Source organism: Puma concolor, chromosome A2 (assembly GCF_028749965.1).
Source record: "Puma concolor isolate L17-30 chromosome A2, mPumCon1.1.hap2, whole genome shotgun sequence".
Taxonomy (NCBI): Eukaryota; Metazoa; Chordata; class Mammalia; order Carnivora; family Felidae; genus Puma; species Puma concolor.
In genome coordinates this window covers 111,575,228-111,590,584 of record NC_141668.1, presented here as the reverse complement: position 1 = coordinate 111,590,584, position 15,357 = coordinate 111,575,228, and the positions used below count along the sequence as shown (strand labels likewise).

Here is a 15,357-nt window from a genome sequence, read left to right as displayed (position 1 = left end):
TACCAAGACTGAATCATGAATAAATAGAAAATCTGAATAGATTGATAAATAGTATGTAGACTAGTTCAGTAATCAAAAAACACCCAACAAATAAAAACCCTGGGATAGATGGTTTCGCTACTGAATTCGATCAAACATTTAAAGAACTAATATTAATTCCCTCCGAACTTTTCCAAAAACCTGAAGAGGGGCGAAACACTTCCTAACTTACTCTAAGAGGCCAGCATTGCCCTGATACCAAAGCCAGAAGAAGACACTTCAAGAAAAGAAACTAAGACCAATATGCTTTATGAATATTGATGCAAAAATCTTCAACGAAATACCAACAAACTGAATTCAGTTTAGAAATATTAAGAGGATTATATACCATATAATTATACACCATAACCATGTGAGATTTACATCAGGAATGAAAGGATGGTTCAACTTATGAAAAGCAATCAAATACACCACATTAACAGAAAAATGGAAAAAAAAAACCACACCCACATGACTATCTCAATCGATGTCAAAATTTTTGATAAAATTCAACACACTTTCTTTTTTTTTAATTTTTTTTTTTAAACGTTTATTTATTTTTTTGGGACAGAGAGAGACAGAGCATGAACGGGGGAGGGGCAGAGAGAGAGGGAGACACAGAATCGGAAACAGGCTCCAGGCTCTGAGCCATCAGCCCAGAGCCCGACGGGGGGCTCGAACTCACTGACCGCGAGATCGTGACCTGGCTGAAGTCGGACGCTTAACCGACTGCGCCACCCAGGCGCCCCAACACACTTTCTTGATTAAAAAAAAAATTCAACAAATTAGTAATAGAAGAAAAACTTTGTTAACAAAGTAAAAACCATATATGAAAACCCTACACTTAACGTCCAACTCAATGGTAAAAAGACTGAAAGTTGGGGGTGCCTGGGTGGCTTAGGCCGTTAAGCACTTGACTTCAGCTCAGGTCATGATCTCACAGTTTTTCAGTTGAGCCCCATTTGGAGTGAGCATAAGCCCTGTATCAGGGCTTTTATCTCTTTCTCCCTCTCTCCCTCATCTCTCTCTCTGCCCCTCAGGGGATTCTCTCTCTCTTCCTCTCTGCCCCTTACTCACTTGAGTGCTTTCTTCAAAAAAAAAAAAAAAAAAAAAGAAAGAAAGAAAGACTGAAAGCTTTCCCACTAGGATCAGGAAGAAGGCCAGGATGCCTGGTTTGGCCGTTTGTATTCAACATAGTACTGGAAGTTCTAGCCAGAACAATTACAAAACCCGAAGGATTATACTTACACACACACACACACACACAGAAAAGGCTGGGACCAGATGGCTTCCCTGGTGAATTCTACCAAACATTTACAAAGAATTAACACCAATCCTTATCAAAGTTTCCCAAAAACTGAAAAGGAGGGAACGCTTCCAAGCTCATTTTATGAGATCAGGATTATACTGCTACCAAAGCCAGAAAAAGACACTACAGGAAAAGAAAAGTCCAGGTCAATGCCCCTTAGGAATACAGATTCAAAAATCCTCAACAACATACTATCAAAGTAAATTCAGCAGCATATTAAAAGGATTATGTATCATGACCAAGTGGGATTTATCCCCAGAATGCAAGTGTACTTCATAAGAAACTCAATCAATGTAACACATCACATTAATAGAATAAAGAATGGAGAGTGGCTGGGGCACATGTAGCACAGGCAAAATGGCCATACCACCCCGGTTCAACTCCTTCACCTCATTCTTCAACTCCTCATAATCTGGCATCCGTGCCTCCACAAAAACAGCTTTGCATAAAACTAAACAGCCCTAAAACCCGCAGTTACTTGTTCCTTCTCACCTTGTTGCGTCCATCCGCAGCACCGACACCGCTGACCAGTCTATGCCTCTTGAGCTGTGACCATCCCCCGGCTTCCATGACACTATTTACTTTGTCTTCTTTGTGCCTCTGGCTGGGTCGCAGGCACTAAATACTCACTTGATCGTTAAATATTGGAGTATCTTAACTCAGTTCACTGCTCTCTTCTCCTTCCACACCGTCTCCCATTTGGATGATGATCTTCAATTAGCACTGATACATCAACAACACCCAAACTCACTTTAGGTCCAGACCTCACCCCTCTGGACCTCAGACCCAGATCTACGATGTGCCTGAGTGGAGGGATGCCTCAAAGGCATCTCAAACTCAACCAGACCGAGGCCAAACCCACAGTCTCCCTCCAAGGCTTAGTCCAGTCCCGTCTAGTGATAGTAAAAGAAACCCAGAATCCTCATTGACCCTCCCACAGGCTCTACCACCGCTCTGTGTTAACTCTGTCTCCTGGACATCTCTCAAACCCACCCCCTTTCCTCCATCCCCATCACCACCTCATCCCAAGGCACCGCCTCCTCTCATCTGCATTACTGCCTTTGCTGGTTACCTGGTCTACCCACACTCACTCCTGGTCCCATTCACTTTGTTCTCCACACTTCTGCCAGAGAGATTTTTTTCCAAACACAGATGTAGTCTGGGACACTGAGGCACAGAGAGACTGACATGCCTGCCTGAGGCCACATAGAAGCCAGTGGCCCAGACTGGGAGACAGAGTTGACCTTCAGGGCCCATGCCCTAAACTCTCACACTGCCCTGGGCTCAAACCCTCATCCCGTGATTCCTGGGCTGTGGGTAGAGCTCAGGTCAGAGTTGGCCAGGAAAGAGATTTGCAATGGAAGTGAGGTTTCAGCTATTTCTGGGGTATCTCTTCTGTTCCCAGAACCTGCATGGAAGAGATCTCTGCTTTAGGATATGTTCACATGCATGCTCCACCCAGGGTGCTGGGAGCAGGAAGGCCAGCAGGCCGTCACTGCTGTCTCTACAGCCATTCTCTGGGCCCGAGGGGCTTCAGGCCAGATTGTGAACCACATAGTTTAGCAGCTGGGGGTGTCACTGATTGTGACTTCAAGGGCTTCTGATGTCAAAATGAGCCTATGGGCCTGGCCTATTGGGGCACTAGGGCCAGTGTTCCTGGGGTAGCATGGAAGCCAGGACCATGGCCAGCTTCCGCCCTTCTGGCATCACGTAAGCCAGCCCGTGAGTAGCCTGTAGCTTGAACAGTTCAATCGCCCACTCGTTTCCAGCTGGAGGCTCCGTGCACCAAGGCCTGTGCTTCTTTACATTGCTGAACCAAGAGAGTGCTGTTGCCAGGGCCCTGCCTCCATGCTCTGGGACCAGTCTTGGGGGTTGAAGGGGCACAGCATCTCTCTCACACCTGGGTAGGGGCAATGCCAGGGAGCCCTGATCTAAGCCCCGATCATCATCACTGCCAGGACTTGGGGAGGCAGTCTGGGCAGCTGGGAAGGACAGTTCCAGGTCAGCTTGGGCAGCCGCAGTGAGACGGTGCCTGTGACAGAAGGCCATGATGCCAGAGTCCCACCCTGGGCTCTGCAGGGGCCACGCTGCCCCCGAGGGAGGTTGATTCAACCCCGTCAGTTTGCAGGGTCACACGCATGGCTTAGGGGGTCTGCAGGTAGGTACAGGGCGGATGTGAGGGGTGCCCCTTCCTCCGCCTCCTCCAGACTCCTAGGTTCCTGTGGTAGGGCTTCTTCCTCGGGTCCGTCGTTGGTGCGGTCACCTCTTCTAGCCCCATTCAGGACTGTCTGAGGCTGTGAAGTCCCGATGGGCTTCTGGACCCCACCTCTTCCCCTGCTCACCCGGTGGGGGGCAACATAGGCAAACACTTAACCTTTCAGGGCTTTGGTGTCTTTACCTGAAAAACAGGGGTGATCGTATTCTGTTCTCCATCAGGTCAAGCATAGAGCTTAGCAGACACTTCGCTGAGCCCAGAGCCTGGGCTTCCCACCATGACACAGGCACCATCCTGGGCAGGGTCCCTCATCTGGCTTCTCAGGAGGAGGAGGGCCAAAAGCCATAGCCAGGAGTTAGCCACCTGCCCAAGTATGGCTGACAGTAAAGGGCTGTAGGGCCAGGACCATGAAAGGGACCCCACCTCAAGCAAAGCTCTTTGCCAGGTGGGCAAGTCAGTGGAAAAGGCCCCCTGCTCAGGGTCAGGAAGACCTTTGGGTAGGATTGAGGGGACAGGTCGCAAGCAGGGCTGCTGCTGACATTTCTGGGCCAGGCAAAGGCCCTTTGGGAATGCTGATCTTCCAGAATCAGAGACCGGGCCAGCCGGGGAGGTGAGTGGGGTGTGCTGGGCTCACAGATAGGTGGGCTTGGCCTTGGACTAGGAGCGTCTGTGTCCAGTGAGGCCATTCAGCTCCTGTCGAGGACCCCAGGGTCAGTGTGCCATAACACGAGCAGACAGCACCACAGCCAACTTCCACCCCCTGCCCAAGGCAAGGACACCCTCTGCCCACAGTGAGGGTTTCCAGAAGCCCTCATAGCCCCAGAGGCGAGGGGAGCAGTATGGGCAGCACGGCCCATTTCACCGAGTCCCCACTGGAACAGCCTTGCCCGAGGTCCACTGGCCTCCTGGGGACCCCAGAACCCCAGACTTGGGAAAAGCACCGTGTTCTCCCTTGGCATCCCTCCAGATTTCACTAGGTTTTTTTTTTTTTTTTTTACCGCGGGTGGGGTGTAGCTGCAGTGAATAGAAAGGGAAGAGAGCCCACAGGTCAGCCTGGGGCACGGGGAGGACGAGGGAGCAGAGTGGTGTGAGGGAGGGAAGCCACACGGCGGCCACACGGGCCCTGCGTTCACGCGTGTGTGCCTGTGCATGTGTGTGCGTGGAGACACGAAGCTAGGTGGATGGCTAGTTACTTTTCACCTTCCCAACATGGGTTGGTGAGTGCAGACATTTCCAGAGTTTGCAGGGAAGAGGCCTGTTGGTTTGAGTTCTCCAGCGCAGACCCTGGGACAGGCCCGCGAGTGCAGGTACTTTGGGAGCGGCTCACAGGAGGCACAAGCAGGGGCCCGGAAGTGAGGAGGGGCCAGAAGGAGACATAGTGTGTGGTCACCACGGTGGGCAACCCAGCCCAGTCCCACTGGGTCCTTTGGCCGGTGGAGCTGTCCCCACCGAGGAGCGAGGCAGCCGGGACATTTATCTGCAACTCCCCCTATGTCGCTGTCCCCCTCCGCCCCCCCCCCCCCCCCACCAAGGCTGCTTCTGAAGGCAGAAGCCTCCTGGGGCTCACGTGACTTGTGTGTGCGCCTGGCACGCGTGTGCAGCCAGAGAACCGCTCTCAGACAGAGTGGCAGACACGACCTCCCTGCAGAGGTGGGAGCAGGGCGGGTGTGGGGGGCTGTTGAGGGTGCCCTGCTCCAAGTCCCGGCCTGACACTAGCTCATCAGCCAGCCCTGCTTCTGGGCGTCTTTCCACACCAGGAGCCAGCGCCCCACCGCGGCTTCACCCGTCCGCTCGAGGGACCAAATCTGGAGCCAAGGATGGCAGGGGGCTGGCTCTATCACAAGCTCTAAGCTCACATGTTCACGACCCGATGGCTGTTCTGGCCACGGTGAAGATACATTAGCACAGACAGTGGTGGGCAAGGGTCAGGCGATTCAATGGCAAAGGAAACAGTAGTGGTCAGGCCTTAACCCCTGCTGTTCTCAGCCCTGACCTACCTGCATGTGCACCGGGTGCCTTAAAAGGACAGTCCCTCGTACACGGCTGGTGAGTACCAGAAACGGTGCAGCCGTTCTGGAAGGCTGTTTGGAAGCTCCTGTTACAACTGATACCCCTGGGGCGCCTGGGCGGCTCAGTCGGTTGAGCATCTGACTCTTGATTTCGGCTCAGGTCATGATCTCATGGTTTGTGCGTTTCAGCCCGTGTTGGGCTCTGCGCTGACAACATGGAACCTGCTTGGGATTCTCTCTCTTTCTCTCTCTCTGCCTGTCCCCTGTTCACTCTCTATCTCTCCCTCCCACAAAAAATAAATAAACCGAAACAAATTTTAAAAAATAAATGAATAAAATAAATAAAACCAACACTGCTCAGCACTGAAAAAAAGAACCACCCACTGATTCTCCCACCCACTGGGAGAATTCCCAAGTGGGTGATGCTGCGAGAAAGAAGCCAGGCTCCCAAAGATGCCTACTGGGTAATTCCATTGGTACAACGCTTGTGAAATCCCATCAGTATAGACATGAGAACAGATTCGTGGTTGCTGGGGCTCGGGATGGGCTGTTTGGTTGAGAACCATCCCAGGTGCAGGTACACAAAGCTGCGTGCACACACACACACACACACGTGAGAGTGTTCATAACAGGTGCAGTGTGGTGAGGCCAGGCATCAGTGACAGGCCAGCATGACCCGGCCTTCATTCAACCCCACGAGGCTGGCAGGGCCCCCAACTTCTGTCCCCTCTGCGGTCCTCAGGGGATACCGTGTGCCTGGTCTGGGTCCAGAACAGCTCCTCCCACCGCCTCTCTGGCTCTGAGATGCCTCCTCTTGCCTTCCAGCCATGGCTGAAGGGTGTGCCAGAGTTTAACCCCCTTCCATGATGAGGTTGAAGGACCCCAAGAAGTACCCCCAACATAAGAAGAGGAGCACCAAGATCCGGGAAAATTTTGCCAGAAAGTTTCCGTACAGGTACAAGACCTCCCCACCACTAGGGCAAAGTCCCGCCTCCCCTCAGTTCACCCCCTAGTACATTCCATGGCCTGGGCCTGGGGTGGGGTTTTTCATCCCCAGGGAGCTCCCTGTGCAGCTCTGTGACAGTCTGGGTTTCACCTTCTCCACCCCCATCCCAATCTGAGCTGACGGCCTCTAGGTGGGTGCCCAGGACCCCCGGGGCCATCCCACAGCCATAGCCAGCTGCTTGCCTCTGGGCCAGTGGCCTCACAGGAACCACCTGAGGAGCATGTTCATGAACACCTCCCCCTACCAAACATGTGATGGGATCAGATTGGGGTGGGGACTGGTTTGTAAAGCCCCCAGGGAACTCAGAAAGCAGCAGAGACCCCCAGACTGGGCAGCTCTGGGGCCTCAGCCAGCAGCAGTTACTAAATGTTTTGTGTAGGGTCCTGGGGGAAAAAATGCAGCAACTCTGGAGGGCTTCCTAGCTGTGTGACCTTGGGCAAGTCACTTGACCTCTCCCTGCCTCATTTCCTCATCTACAAAGTGTTGGCAACCAGACTTACCTCATAGCACGGTTGTGAATTGACATGTGGGTTAATGTTGATAAAGCGCTTAGAACGCCACCTGGCAAGCAGAAAGGTCCAGATGACCAAGAGCTATTCATGTGGCTGATGGCTGTCGGTCACCTAAAGATGCCAGGTGCCCCACTGCAGGTTCTCTTGGCTGACGGCCCCCAACGCAGAGTTCCCGAAGCCCTGGGAGGCCATGAAGAGAAATGACTCACTGCGGGATCAGCTGCCCCTGCAGAAGATGCTGGTGCCAACAAGATCCATTCCAGTCAGAGGGTAAGTGTCAGGCCCAGGATGTGGACAGCCACCGCTGCCCATTGACCACACACAAGCCTCCCACCCCAGGTCTGTACACAGACGTTCATGACCCAGCATGCTCCACGTCTAACCTGAGGAAACCAAGGTCCAGAAAGGAGGCGCTAATGTCCTGTGGTTCCTTCCACAGCAAGGCAGTTTGTGGGAGAGGCTGCAGGGGACCCTCGGGCGGGCGGGCCCCGTCTGCAGGTGGTGAAGCAGGCCTGAGGGGGTGGGGGCTTTGCCGCCATCCTTCCACACGGCACAGGCAAAGCAGAGGAAGGGCCGGCAAGCTTCGGGTCTCCGTGCAGACTGCTCTGAGGGTGGAGGCACTTGCAAGGGACTCTTGGACTGGCCACCTCTAAACTGACCGCATAGACGTGAATGCACCTCCCACCCACGGGCACACACGGTGAAGCACCCGGAAACCCTTGGGAAGACCCCACCACACAACATTTCACGTACTCGCCCTGTCACTGGGCTGGCTGGCACCCACCAGCTGTTACACAATGAAGGGCTTCCCTGACCAGTTGGTGGGGGGCATCACCCCACCTCCCAAAGACCCTAGCTCCGCCCTGATTGCCTCTGCGCCTCCCTCCAACTCCAAGCCCTGTGTCTGTTCTGACTGGCCAAGCCCCTGGCTCCATACACTGTATATCACCTCTGGCAGGTCACAGAGACACCTGCACAGTCCCCTAACCAGATATCCGGAGAGGCAATTAAAACACTCAGGCTTGCGCGCACGCGCGCGCACACACACACACACACACACACACACACATGCACACAGTTACGTGCCTATTCCCTGCCCCTACTGGCCCTGACTTTTGTCCTGGGTGTCACGTTCCCTCCCTCATCTGGCTGTGGGCTCTTGCTCCAACTGTCTGGACCGATCCAGTGGGCGCTGAACTGCAGAGGCTGGAGTCTGAGAGCACAGGGGGTCCTGAGTCTCAGCTTCTACTGCTGCAGAATGGAATCAGCTTCCAGCCAGGCGTCCTGTGCACAAGGGCCCAGACTCTTGGTGCTGGGGCCTGCCCCAAGGGTCTGCTATGAGAAGAGGTCTCCCAGTGGATGACACAGAGCAGAGATCTGGAGGACAAACTGAAGTGGTCAGCGGATGTGTCAGGGAGCTCTGGAGGCCGTGGGCTTCTCAACCCACCAGGGCCCAGCACCAGTGGGGAGCCAGTCCCTCCCCTGGGGTGGAGGGGTGGGCAGGGGCCGTGAGCTCCAGGGCAGGCAGGGGGCTGTGGCTGTGGGGCCTCTGCCAAAGGCTTGAAGTAATGGGGAGCAGGCGGCAGAGATCCCCCACCTCGTCCTCCGCCCTCTGAACCCCCGCCAGCCCTCTGTTGGGGAATTGACCAGAGTGGGATTGTTGGGGGCCAAACGGCCATGGCCAGCAGGTGCCAAAGTAGGGCAGAGAGTGGATGGGGGGAGAGGGTAAGAGAGGGCATGGGGGCCCGGGTGAGAAGCAGGAACCTTATACGAAGAGATGCTCCAGGCAGCAGAAGTCAAGTGCAAACGTCCTGAGGTGGGACAGATTAATGTCCCACTTAAGGAATTTGAAGTGCCATTTTTCGGGATGGTTAGGAGACAGGTAGGGGAGAACGTTAAATGCCAACATTTGTCTGAGGGTGAGTGGGGAGCCACTGAAGTCTGGGGAGCAGGAGGGTAGCATGTCCAGACCTGATGTAGCTGTTAGAGAATGCTGCCTAGGGGAGGATCGGTGGCCTCACACAACGCTGGTGCACCTTCTGGCAGGCACAAAGATGACACTCACTCAGTGTCTGGGCAGGCCTGGGGGACCAAGTCCTGGCCACGTAGGAGTTCTGACTTGGACATCTGGGGTGGGGGGCTGGCTAGGAGGGCAGCAGAGGCTGGTGTGGGGTCCCAGGGCAGGTCTGGGCTGGGAGCAGAGACTTGGCTGTGGCCCTGGCCGACGTCTCTGGACCAGCGGGGTTCCGCGTGGCTTCCCTAGGCTTGGGGCACCAGATTTTACATCACCGTCCAGCCTCAGCCCCCCGCCGCTGCCGCCTCCACAGAGCTACCTTTGGGAATTCAAGCTACTGAGCCACCGTTTCCCTGGGTCAGGAGTCCCTGCTGCCCTCACTGGTGCCCATGCTGCCCACCCCTCCAGAGGCCTCTCCTAGAGCCCAGCTCTGTGCGGCCTCCCTCTCGGCCACCTTGCAGTGGCCCCAGAGCCCTCCCTTCCGGACAGAGGTGAACTTGAGTGGGGGGCACCGCCTCGAAGGGGCTATTCATCTCCTCAGAACCCACACCGTGTGAATAAACATCGCAGGTTCACATCCTGTGTCCACTTGCATGGAGCACTTTGCTTCCTGAGCCTCCGTGTTCTCATCTGTGTTTAATCTCGAGGGGTTGGCGTGAGAGTTAGTGAGAGGACAGACGTCATTTCCAAGAACTGATTCCAAAGATGTACTCACACATGTGAGGAAACGTATGTGGACAAAACATTCATGACAGCGCCCTAAGAAACAGCGAAGCATCGGAGGCCACCTAATATCCACTAATAGGGGGCTGTTCGGTGACATCAGGGCTGTACCCTGAAACAGTAGGCGGCCACGGAAATGAAGAAACAGCTCTTGATATAATGCTCTCGAGCAATCCACAAAGCATATTAAGAATTTTTTAAAGGCACAGCAGAAGTGTGGCTGATATGCTCCTGCATGTGTGTGTGTGTGTGTGTGTGTGTGTGTAGTAGGTAACAATCAGGATCTCTGGGTAGAACTGGGGAACTTGGCGACAGGGCTACTAATTTCTGCAATTTTCATACATGAACCTAACAGCACGCCGTCGGTACATTACAAAGTCTTCAAAGGAAGTATACGTAATACCAACTGCTTTGGAGTTTGTAATGGCGGCACTATGTAGGAGGGTGCCTGCTGAGAATGTGAGGGTTTCCTCTGCTCTGTTCTACAAAGAGAGGGACTAGGATGTCACCTTGGAGTCCTTGGGTGAATAAAATTGGGGACACTAACGATAGCCCTCTCCCTAGGAGAGAGGGTGTGGGGACCCTGAAAATGGCTATGGGGGCTGCACTGAGTAAGGTGGACAAGGGCCCTATTCCAGAAAGAAGGGGGGAATGAGGTCCCCAGTGGAGTGAGAATTGCAAAGGGGCCCTCCCCAGGCCCTGGGGACAGGTGGGTGCTGGTTCTCAGCCTGCAGGAGGCAGAAGTCAGTTCTGCTGCATGCTCCTGGGGTGTCTGGGGTGCAGAGGACTGCCACAGGGTGGACACCCCAGCAAAGGACTCTCTCTGGGCCTCCCTCCCTCCAGGCCCAGGTGGGAAGCAGGCCTGGTGTACCATGCAGCATCTGGTGGTAGAAGGAAGCAGGGACCCCCCAGGATCCCCTCCTGTTGGGGTCAGAGCCAGGCTGACCTCCACTTGGACTGTGTGTGTCTCAGGAGTTTTCCTGCAACGTGCACAGCTGTGTCCTACTTGAAATATACACAATATGGTGCTGCACACCTGTGATGCAGCAGAAGGATGAAGTGACATGTGACTGATGCTTATACCTGCCTGGGAGCTTCTTCTCCAGCAGCCCCCTGCCGCCTCCCTCTGCCGAAGGTAACCACATCTCCCTCCTAACCTTTTAAAACGAGTATCTCGAGGGGCGCCTAGGTGGCTCAAGTCAGTTGGGCGTCCGACTTCGGCTCAGGTCATGATCTCATGGTTCACAGGTTCGAGTCCCACGTCAGGCTCTGTGCTGACAGCTCAGAGCCTGGAGCCTGTTTCAGATTCTGTGTCTCCCTCTCTTTCTGCCTCTCCCCCCCACTCACACTCTGTCTCTCTCTCTCAAAAATAAATAAACATGAAAAAAAATATTTAGGGAAGAAGGAGCTATCTGGATGCAAACTAGTGCAGCCACTCTGGAAAACAGCATAGAGGTTTCTCAAAAAATTAAAAATAGAACTACCCTATGACCCAGCAATGGCACTACTAGGTATTTATCCAAGGGATACAGATGTGCTGTTTTGAAGGAGCACATGCACCCCAATGTTTATAGCAGCACTATCAACAATAGTCAAAGTATGGAAAGAGCCCAAGTGTCCATCAATGGATGAATGGATAAAGAAGATGTGGTATATAGATACAATGGAGTATTACTCGGCAATCAAAAAGAATGAAATCTTGCCATCTGCAACTACGTGGATGGAACTGGAGGGTATTATGTTAAGCGAAATTAGTCAGAGAAAGACAAATATCATATGATTTCACTCATATGAGGACTTTGAGAGACAAAACAGATGAACATAAGGGAAAGGAAGCAAAAATAATATAAAAACAGGGAAGGGGACAAAACCTAAGAGACTCTTAAATACGGAGAACAAACTGAGGGTTACTGGAGGTCTTGTGGGTGGGGATGGGCTAAATGGGTAAGGGGCATCAAAGAAGACACTTGTTGGGGACACACAGGGGATGAATCACTGGATTCTACTCCTGAAATCATTATGGCACTCTATGCTAACTTGGATGTAACTTAAAAATAAATAAGTAAAATAGAAAAAAACAAAGGAGCTGTCTGTCGGTCCTGCTGTGTGCCAAGTGTTTCTCCGTCCATGATGTCCTCAAAGAAGAAAACAGACCCTTCAGGAAGCATGCACGGCAGAAGTCCTCACAGGGAAATGGACAACACCTAAATGTTTGAGTGCAGAGGGATGAGGTAAGCATATCACGGCGGCCCATAGAGCAACCCGGGGCATGCCACCAGCATTTAAGTGCGACCATCCAGATCCTGGATTGTCCTGGTGCCGTGAGCACAGCAACAGTAAAACATACATTGGCAGAGAGCTGAAGCCACCCGAGGAACAGGCACAGTCAACAGCGTGCCCAGGGGTGTGGATCTGTCTTCTAAGAATTTATCCTGCGATCGTACCCACACATGCAGGACGAGAACAATGCAGGGACATTCACCGCGGCACAGTAACGCTAACGGACACAAATTAACCCAATTGCCGATCATTTAGGGACCAATGAAATAAAAGCAAGTCTGCAATGGAGTCCTGATTGGTCCCCTGTCCCAAGCTGGGTTCCCCCTGGAGCAGATCTAGAGATAAGGATATGGATGCAAGTAGTGTCATTGGGAAGAGATTCCAGGAAGCCCCAGAGAGACATGGGGATGAGAAAGGAAGCAGGGGGTGTGCTCTTGAGCTGACGCCACTGAATCCCAAGGGAGAACTCTGCAGGTCATGCCTCAGTGGTATCCCACCGGAGGGGCAAAGGCTGCAGTATTTGTCCCCCAACTTCCAGCAGACGTGGGTTGAGGGCTGCCCGGGGACACCGACTCCCTGAACACCCAATATCCCTGTGTTCAGGCCAAGCAGGTCAGAGGGAACCCACAGGAGGCCTGCGGGTGCGGTGGCTGGGAGCCACTGGGGCACAGTACCTGGAAGTGGTTAGCGGGATGTGGGCCGGGGGTGGGGTGGGTACTGTCCCCAGCCTCCCCTGAAGCAGGGGCATAGCGGTAGGTAGGCTGCTATGGTAGGCTCTGGCCGATGGCACCTGACTGGAGGCAGAACATGGAATCCATCCACAGTGTTCGTCTTCGACATTCTGATGCTTGGGAAGAGGACGATCTGGTCTTGCGGACCACGTGGAGGAGGGCTACAGCCTAGGGACGGGGGAGCAGCAGGAGAGAAGGAGGCTGTGTCCCCAGTGGCTCCATGGAGCAGCTGTTCTGACTCCCTTCTGCTGAATGAGAGGAGTTACCGTTGTTGAACTTGTGCCGCAGGCAGCCGCGCCTTCACCCCAGGAAGAGGGCTGCAGGCCCGTGGGGAAGGGCAGCACCCCGAGGCGTGGCCCACCGACCTGGCAGGGTGCCGTAACGACCCAGCAACCTGAGCAGCTGTGGGCCTTGCCTTCACCCGGAGGCCACCCAGCCAGTCGCCAAGGCCAGCAGATGCCGCTGGCTGCGATTCCGAAACTGAATAATGCATGAAGTGCTGTTGTTAAAAGAACCGGGGATTTATTTTAGCACAACTTTAAATGATGGAAATACGCCTCCCAGGAAGCCGCCTGGATGACAAAGCCACAAAATAAAACTGAAAAAACAAAACACAACACAACAAAAACAAACCAATACCATAACTACAAAAAATCCGGGAAACGTTTTCCTGACAAAGCCAGAAACAGCAGAACGCTAAAACATTCTAAACAAGTCTTTGCAACCCAACCCACCGGTGTCACTTCCACGCTGGGGAGGGCGGTGACCAGCACCACTAAGTTCTGAGAGATGGAAAACCAGGAAATATAAGTTCCCAGTACATTAAAATGCCCAGTTTGTGCTTTGGATCCCTTTAGGAACTGGTGCAGCGTTTTAACAGAAAATCTGGGCGCCCTCTTGTCCAGCTATTCACGTGAGACCCCGTCTTCCTCGGGCCATCGGAGGACCCAGCTGGGACCTTGCCATTGAGGGGTGGGCAGTCAGCCTGTGATCAGTGAGGACAGACACGTTCTGGCGCCAGCCAGAGAGGAAGCAGGTCAGAGGACACCGGAGCATGATGAATCCCCCAGGGCCAGCAGGACAGGAGGAAGGGGTGCCTCTAACCCTAGAAGGCCTGGGGTGTGGGCCTTGTGGTCACAGCAGAGAGTACATCAGGTGCCATCAGCTGGGGGCGGGCAGTGGAGTGCCTCTCCCACATGATGGAGTGTGCGTGCATGTGACAAGCTACAGGATGCAGCAGGCACCGAGGAATGGCAACAGGTCGTGTGATGACCGAACGGGAGGGTGACTTCTAAAGGTGACCACCTGGTTCTGGGTGACACCTGAGTGGGTGATAACTTCAGCAAACAGGTCACATCACAGGCTGTGTGGGCACCGAGGAAGCTCGGAACAAAGGTGTGTGCCATCGAAGTGGGTGTGGGACAGCTGACCAGGATGTGGTGTGGGACACGGTGTGGGTATAGCGTACGAGGGAGCACGTGGGCAACAGGGGGCCAGGAACAAGGACACAGGGCCTCCGGGCATGTCACAGGCCCGGCCCCTCCCCCCTCCCCCTGGTAACGGTTCAGGATCCTGGGCTTTCCACAGCCCTCCAGTGAGTGGGGTGAGACTTCATAGGGAGCCCAGAGGCGGCCCCTCCCCAAGTTCACAGGGCTGGCTGCCACTGAGCCCCAGTGGCAGGGCCCAGGATACAGTGGCCGTGAAGGCCTCAGCAGGCTCCTGAGAAGAGGGAACCCTAGGACAGGCCTGGAGGGAAGAGCATCCACTGCAGACACAGGGAACAACATCAACAAAGCCTGAGGCGTGAATGTGACTGAGTTGCCGGTCCCGGCCAGCCTGGCCTTGTGACCAGGCTCACAGGCCCTCACTGCAGGGTGTGGGGGCACCACCAGAGAAGTTTGGCCTCATCCCTGCCAAGCTGTCCTACCTCAGCTGTGTTCTGCTGTTTCTCAAACCTCAAGCGTACCCTGCCCTGTTCTTCCCAAAGTACTGGCATTTTACTTTATCATCCAGGGAAACTGAAAAAGGACACCATATATTCAACCAGTCACTAAGGGGACTTTCAGTCCTTCCTAAGGGAGCACTCCCACAGCTGGCTGTCTTCCCAAAGCCAGAAGGGTGGATACTCATTGCCAAGTGGCCTGACACACGCTGCAAATACACACACACACACACACACACACACACACACACACACACTGAGCTGGTTTCAGCTTTGATCTTCAGCCTAAGCAGATCGAAAGGTTAGACTTCCCCCCCAAGTTCTCCCAGTTGCCCCTCTGGGCAGAATTTAGCACGCCCCATTCACAGTGCACAGACTCCTTACCCCGCTGCCCATATAGCCCTTCACACCGGTGCGCTGCTGTGAAGGTAACCCAGGCTCTCCGTCTCTCTCTCGCCTGATCTTCCTGACCACCTGGCATTTTTGTGCCATTTAGCAGCAAAGGAAAACTGAGGCTCAGAGGTTTGTTGAGATCCCCAAGATCAGACAGCCCCACGCAGCGGAGCAAATGGCAAAGTGAAGCAGAGAAACTCCAAAC

General features: G+C 53.9%; 1 protein-coding gene across 3 annotated transcripts; it reads left to right on the top strand.

Moving 5' to 3' along the window:
- The first annotated feature begins 2,947 nt into the window (after positions 1-2,947).
- CA2H3orf22 (chromosome A2 C3orf22 homolog) lies at positions 2,948-9,681 on the top strand. 3 transcript variants are annotated; one of them, XM_086697263.1, is made up of 4 exons: positions 2,948-3,037; positions 6,377-6,506; positions 7,208-7,339; positions 9,333-9,681. In XM_086697263.1, exons 2-4 carry the CDS (start codon positions 6,415-6,417, stop codon positions 9,502-9,504), a joined length of 396 nt encoding a protein of 131 aa, XP_086553389.1. In that variant the 5' UTR covers positions 2,948-3,037; positions 6,377-6,414; the 3' UTR covers positions 9,505-9,681. The 3 variants fall into 3 exon arrangements, with proteins under 3 accessions (XP_086553389.1, XP_086553388.1, XP_086553390.1); XM_086697262.1 differs by having other exon boundaries at positions 2,955-3,027; positions 6,407-6,506; XM_086697264.1 differs by having other exon boundaries at positions 2,955-3,049.
- Positions 9,682-15,357: the final 5,676 nt, after the last annotated feature.

Coding starts and splice junctions, on each gene's coding strand:
- CA2H3orf22 (XM_086697262.1), top strand. CDS start 2,994: ATGGAAGCCAGGACCATGGCCAGCTTCCGCCCTT. Junction 3,028..6,406: donor CATGGCCAGCTTCCGCCCTT/CTGGCATCACGT, acceptor CCAGAGTTTAAC/CCCCTTCCATGATGAGGTTG. Junction 6,507..7,207: donor GCCAGAAAGTTTCCGTACAG/GTACAAGACCTC, acceptor GCCCCACTGCAG/GTTCTCTTGGCTGACGGCCC.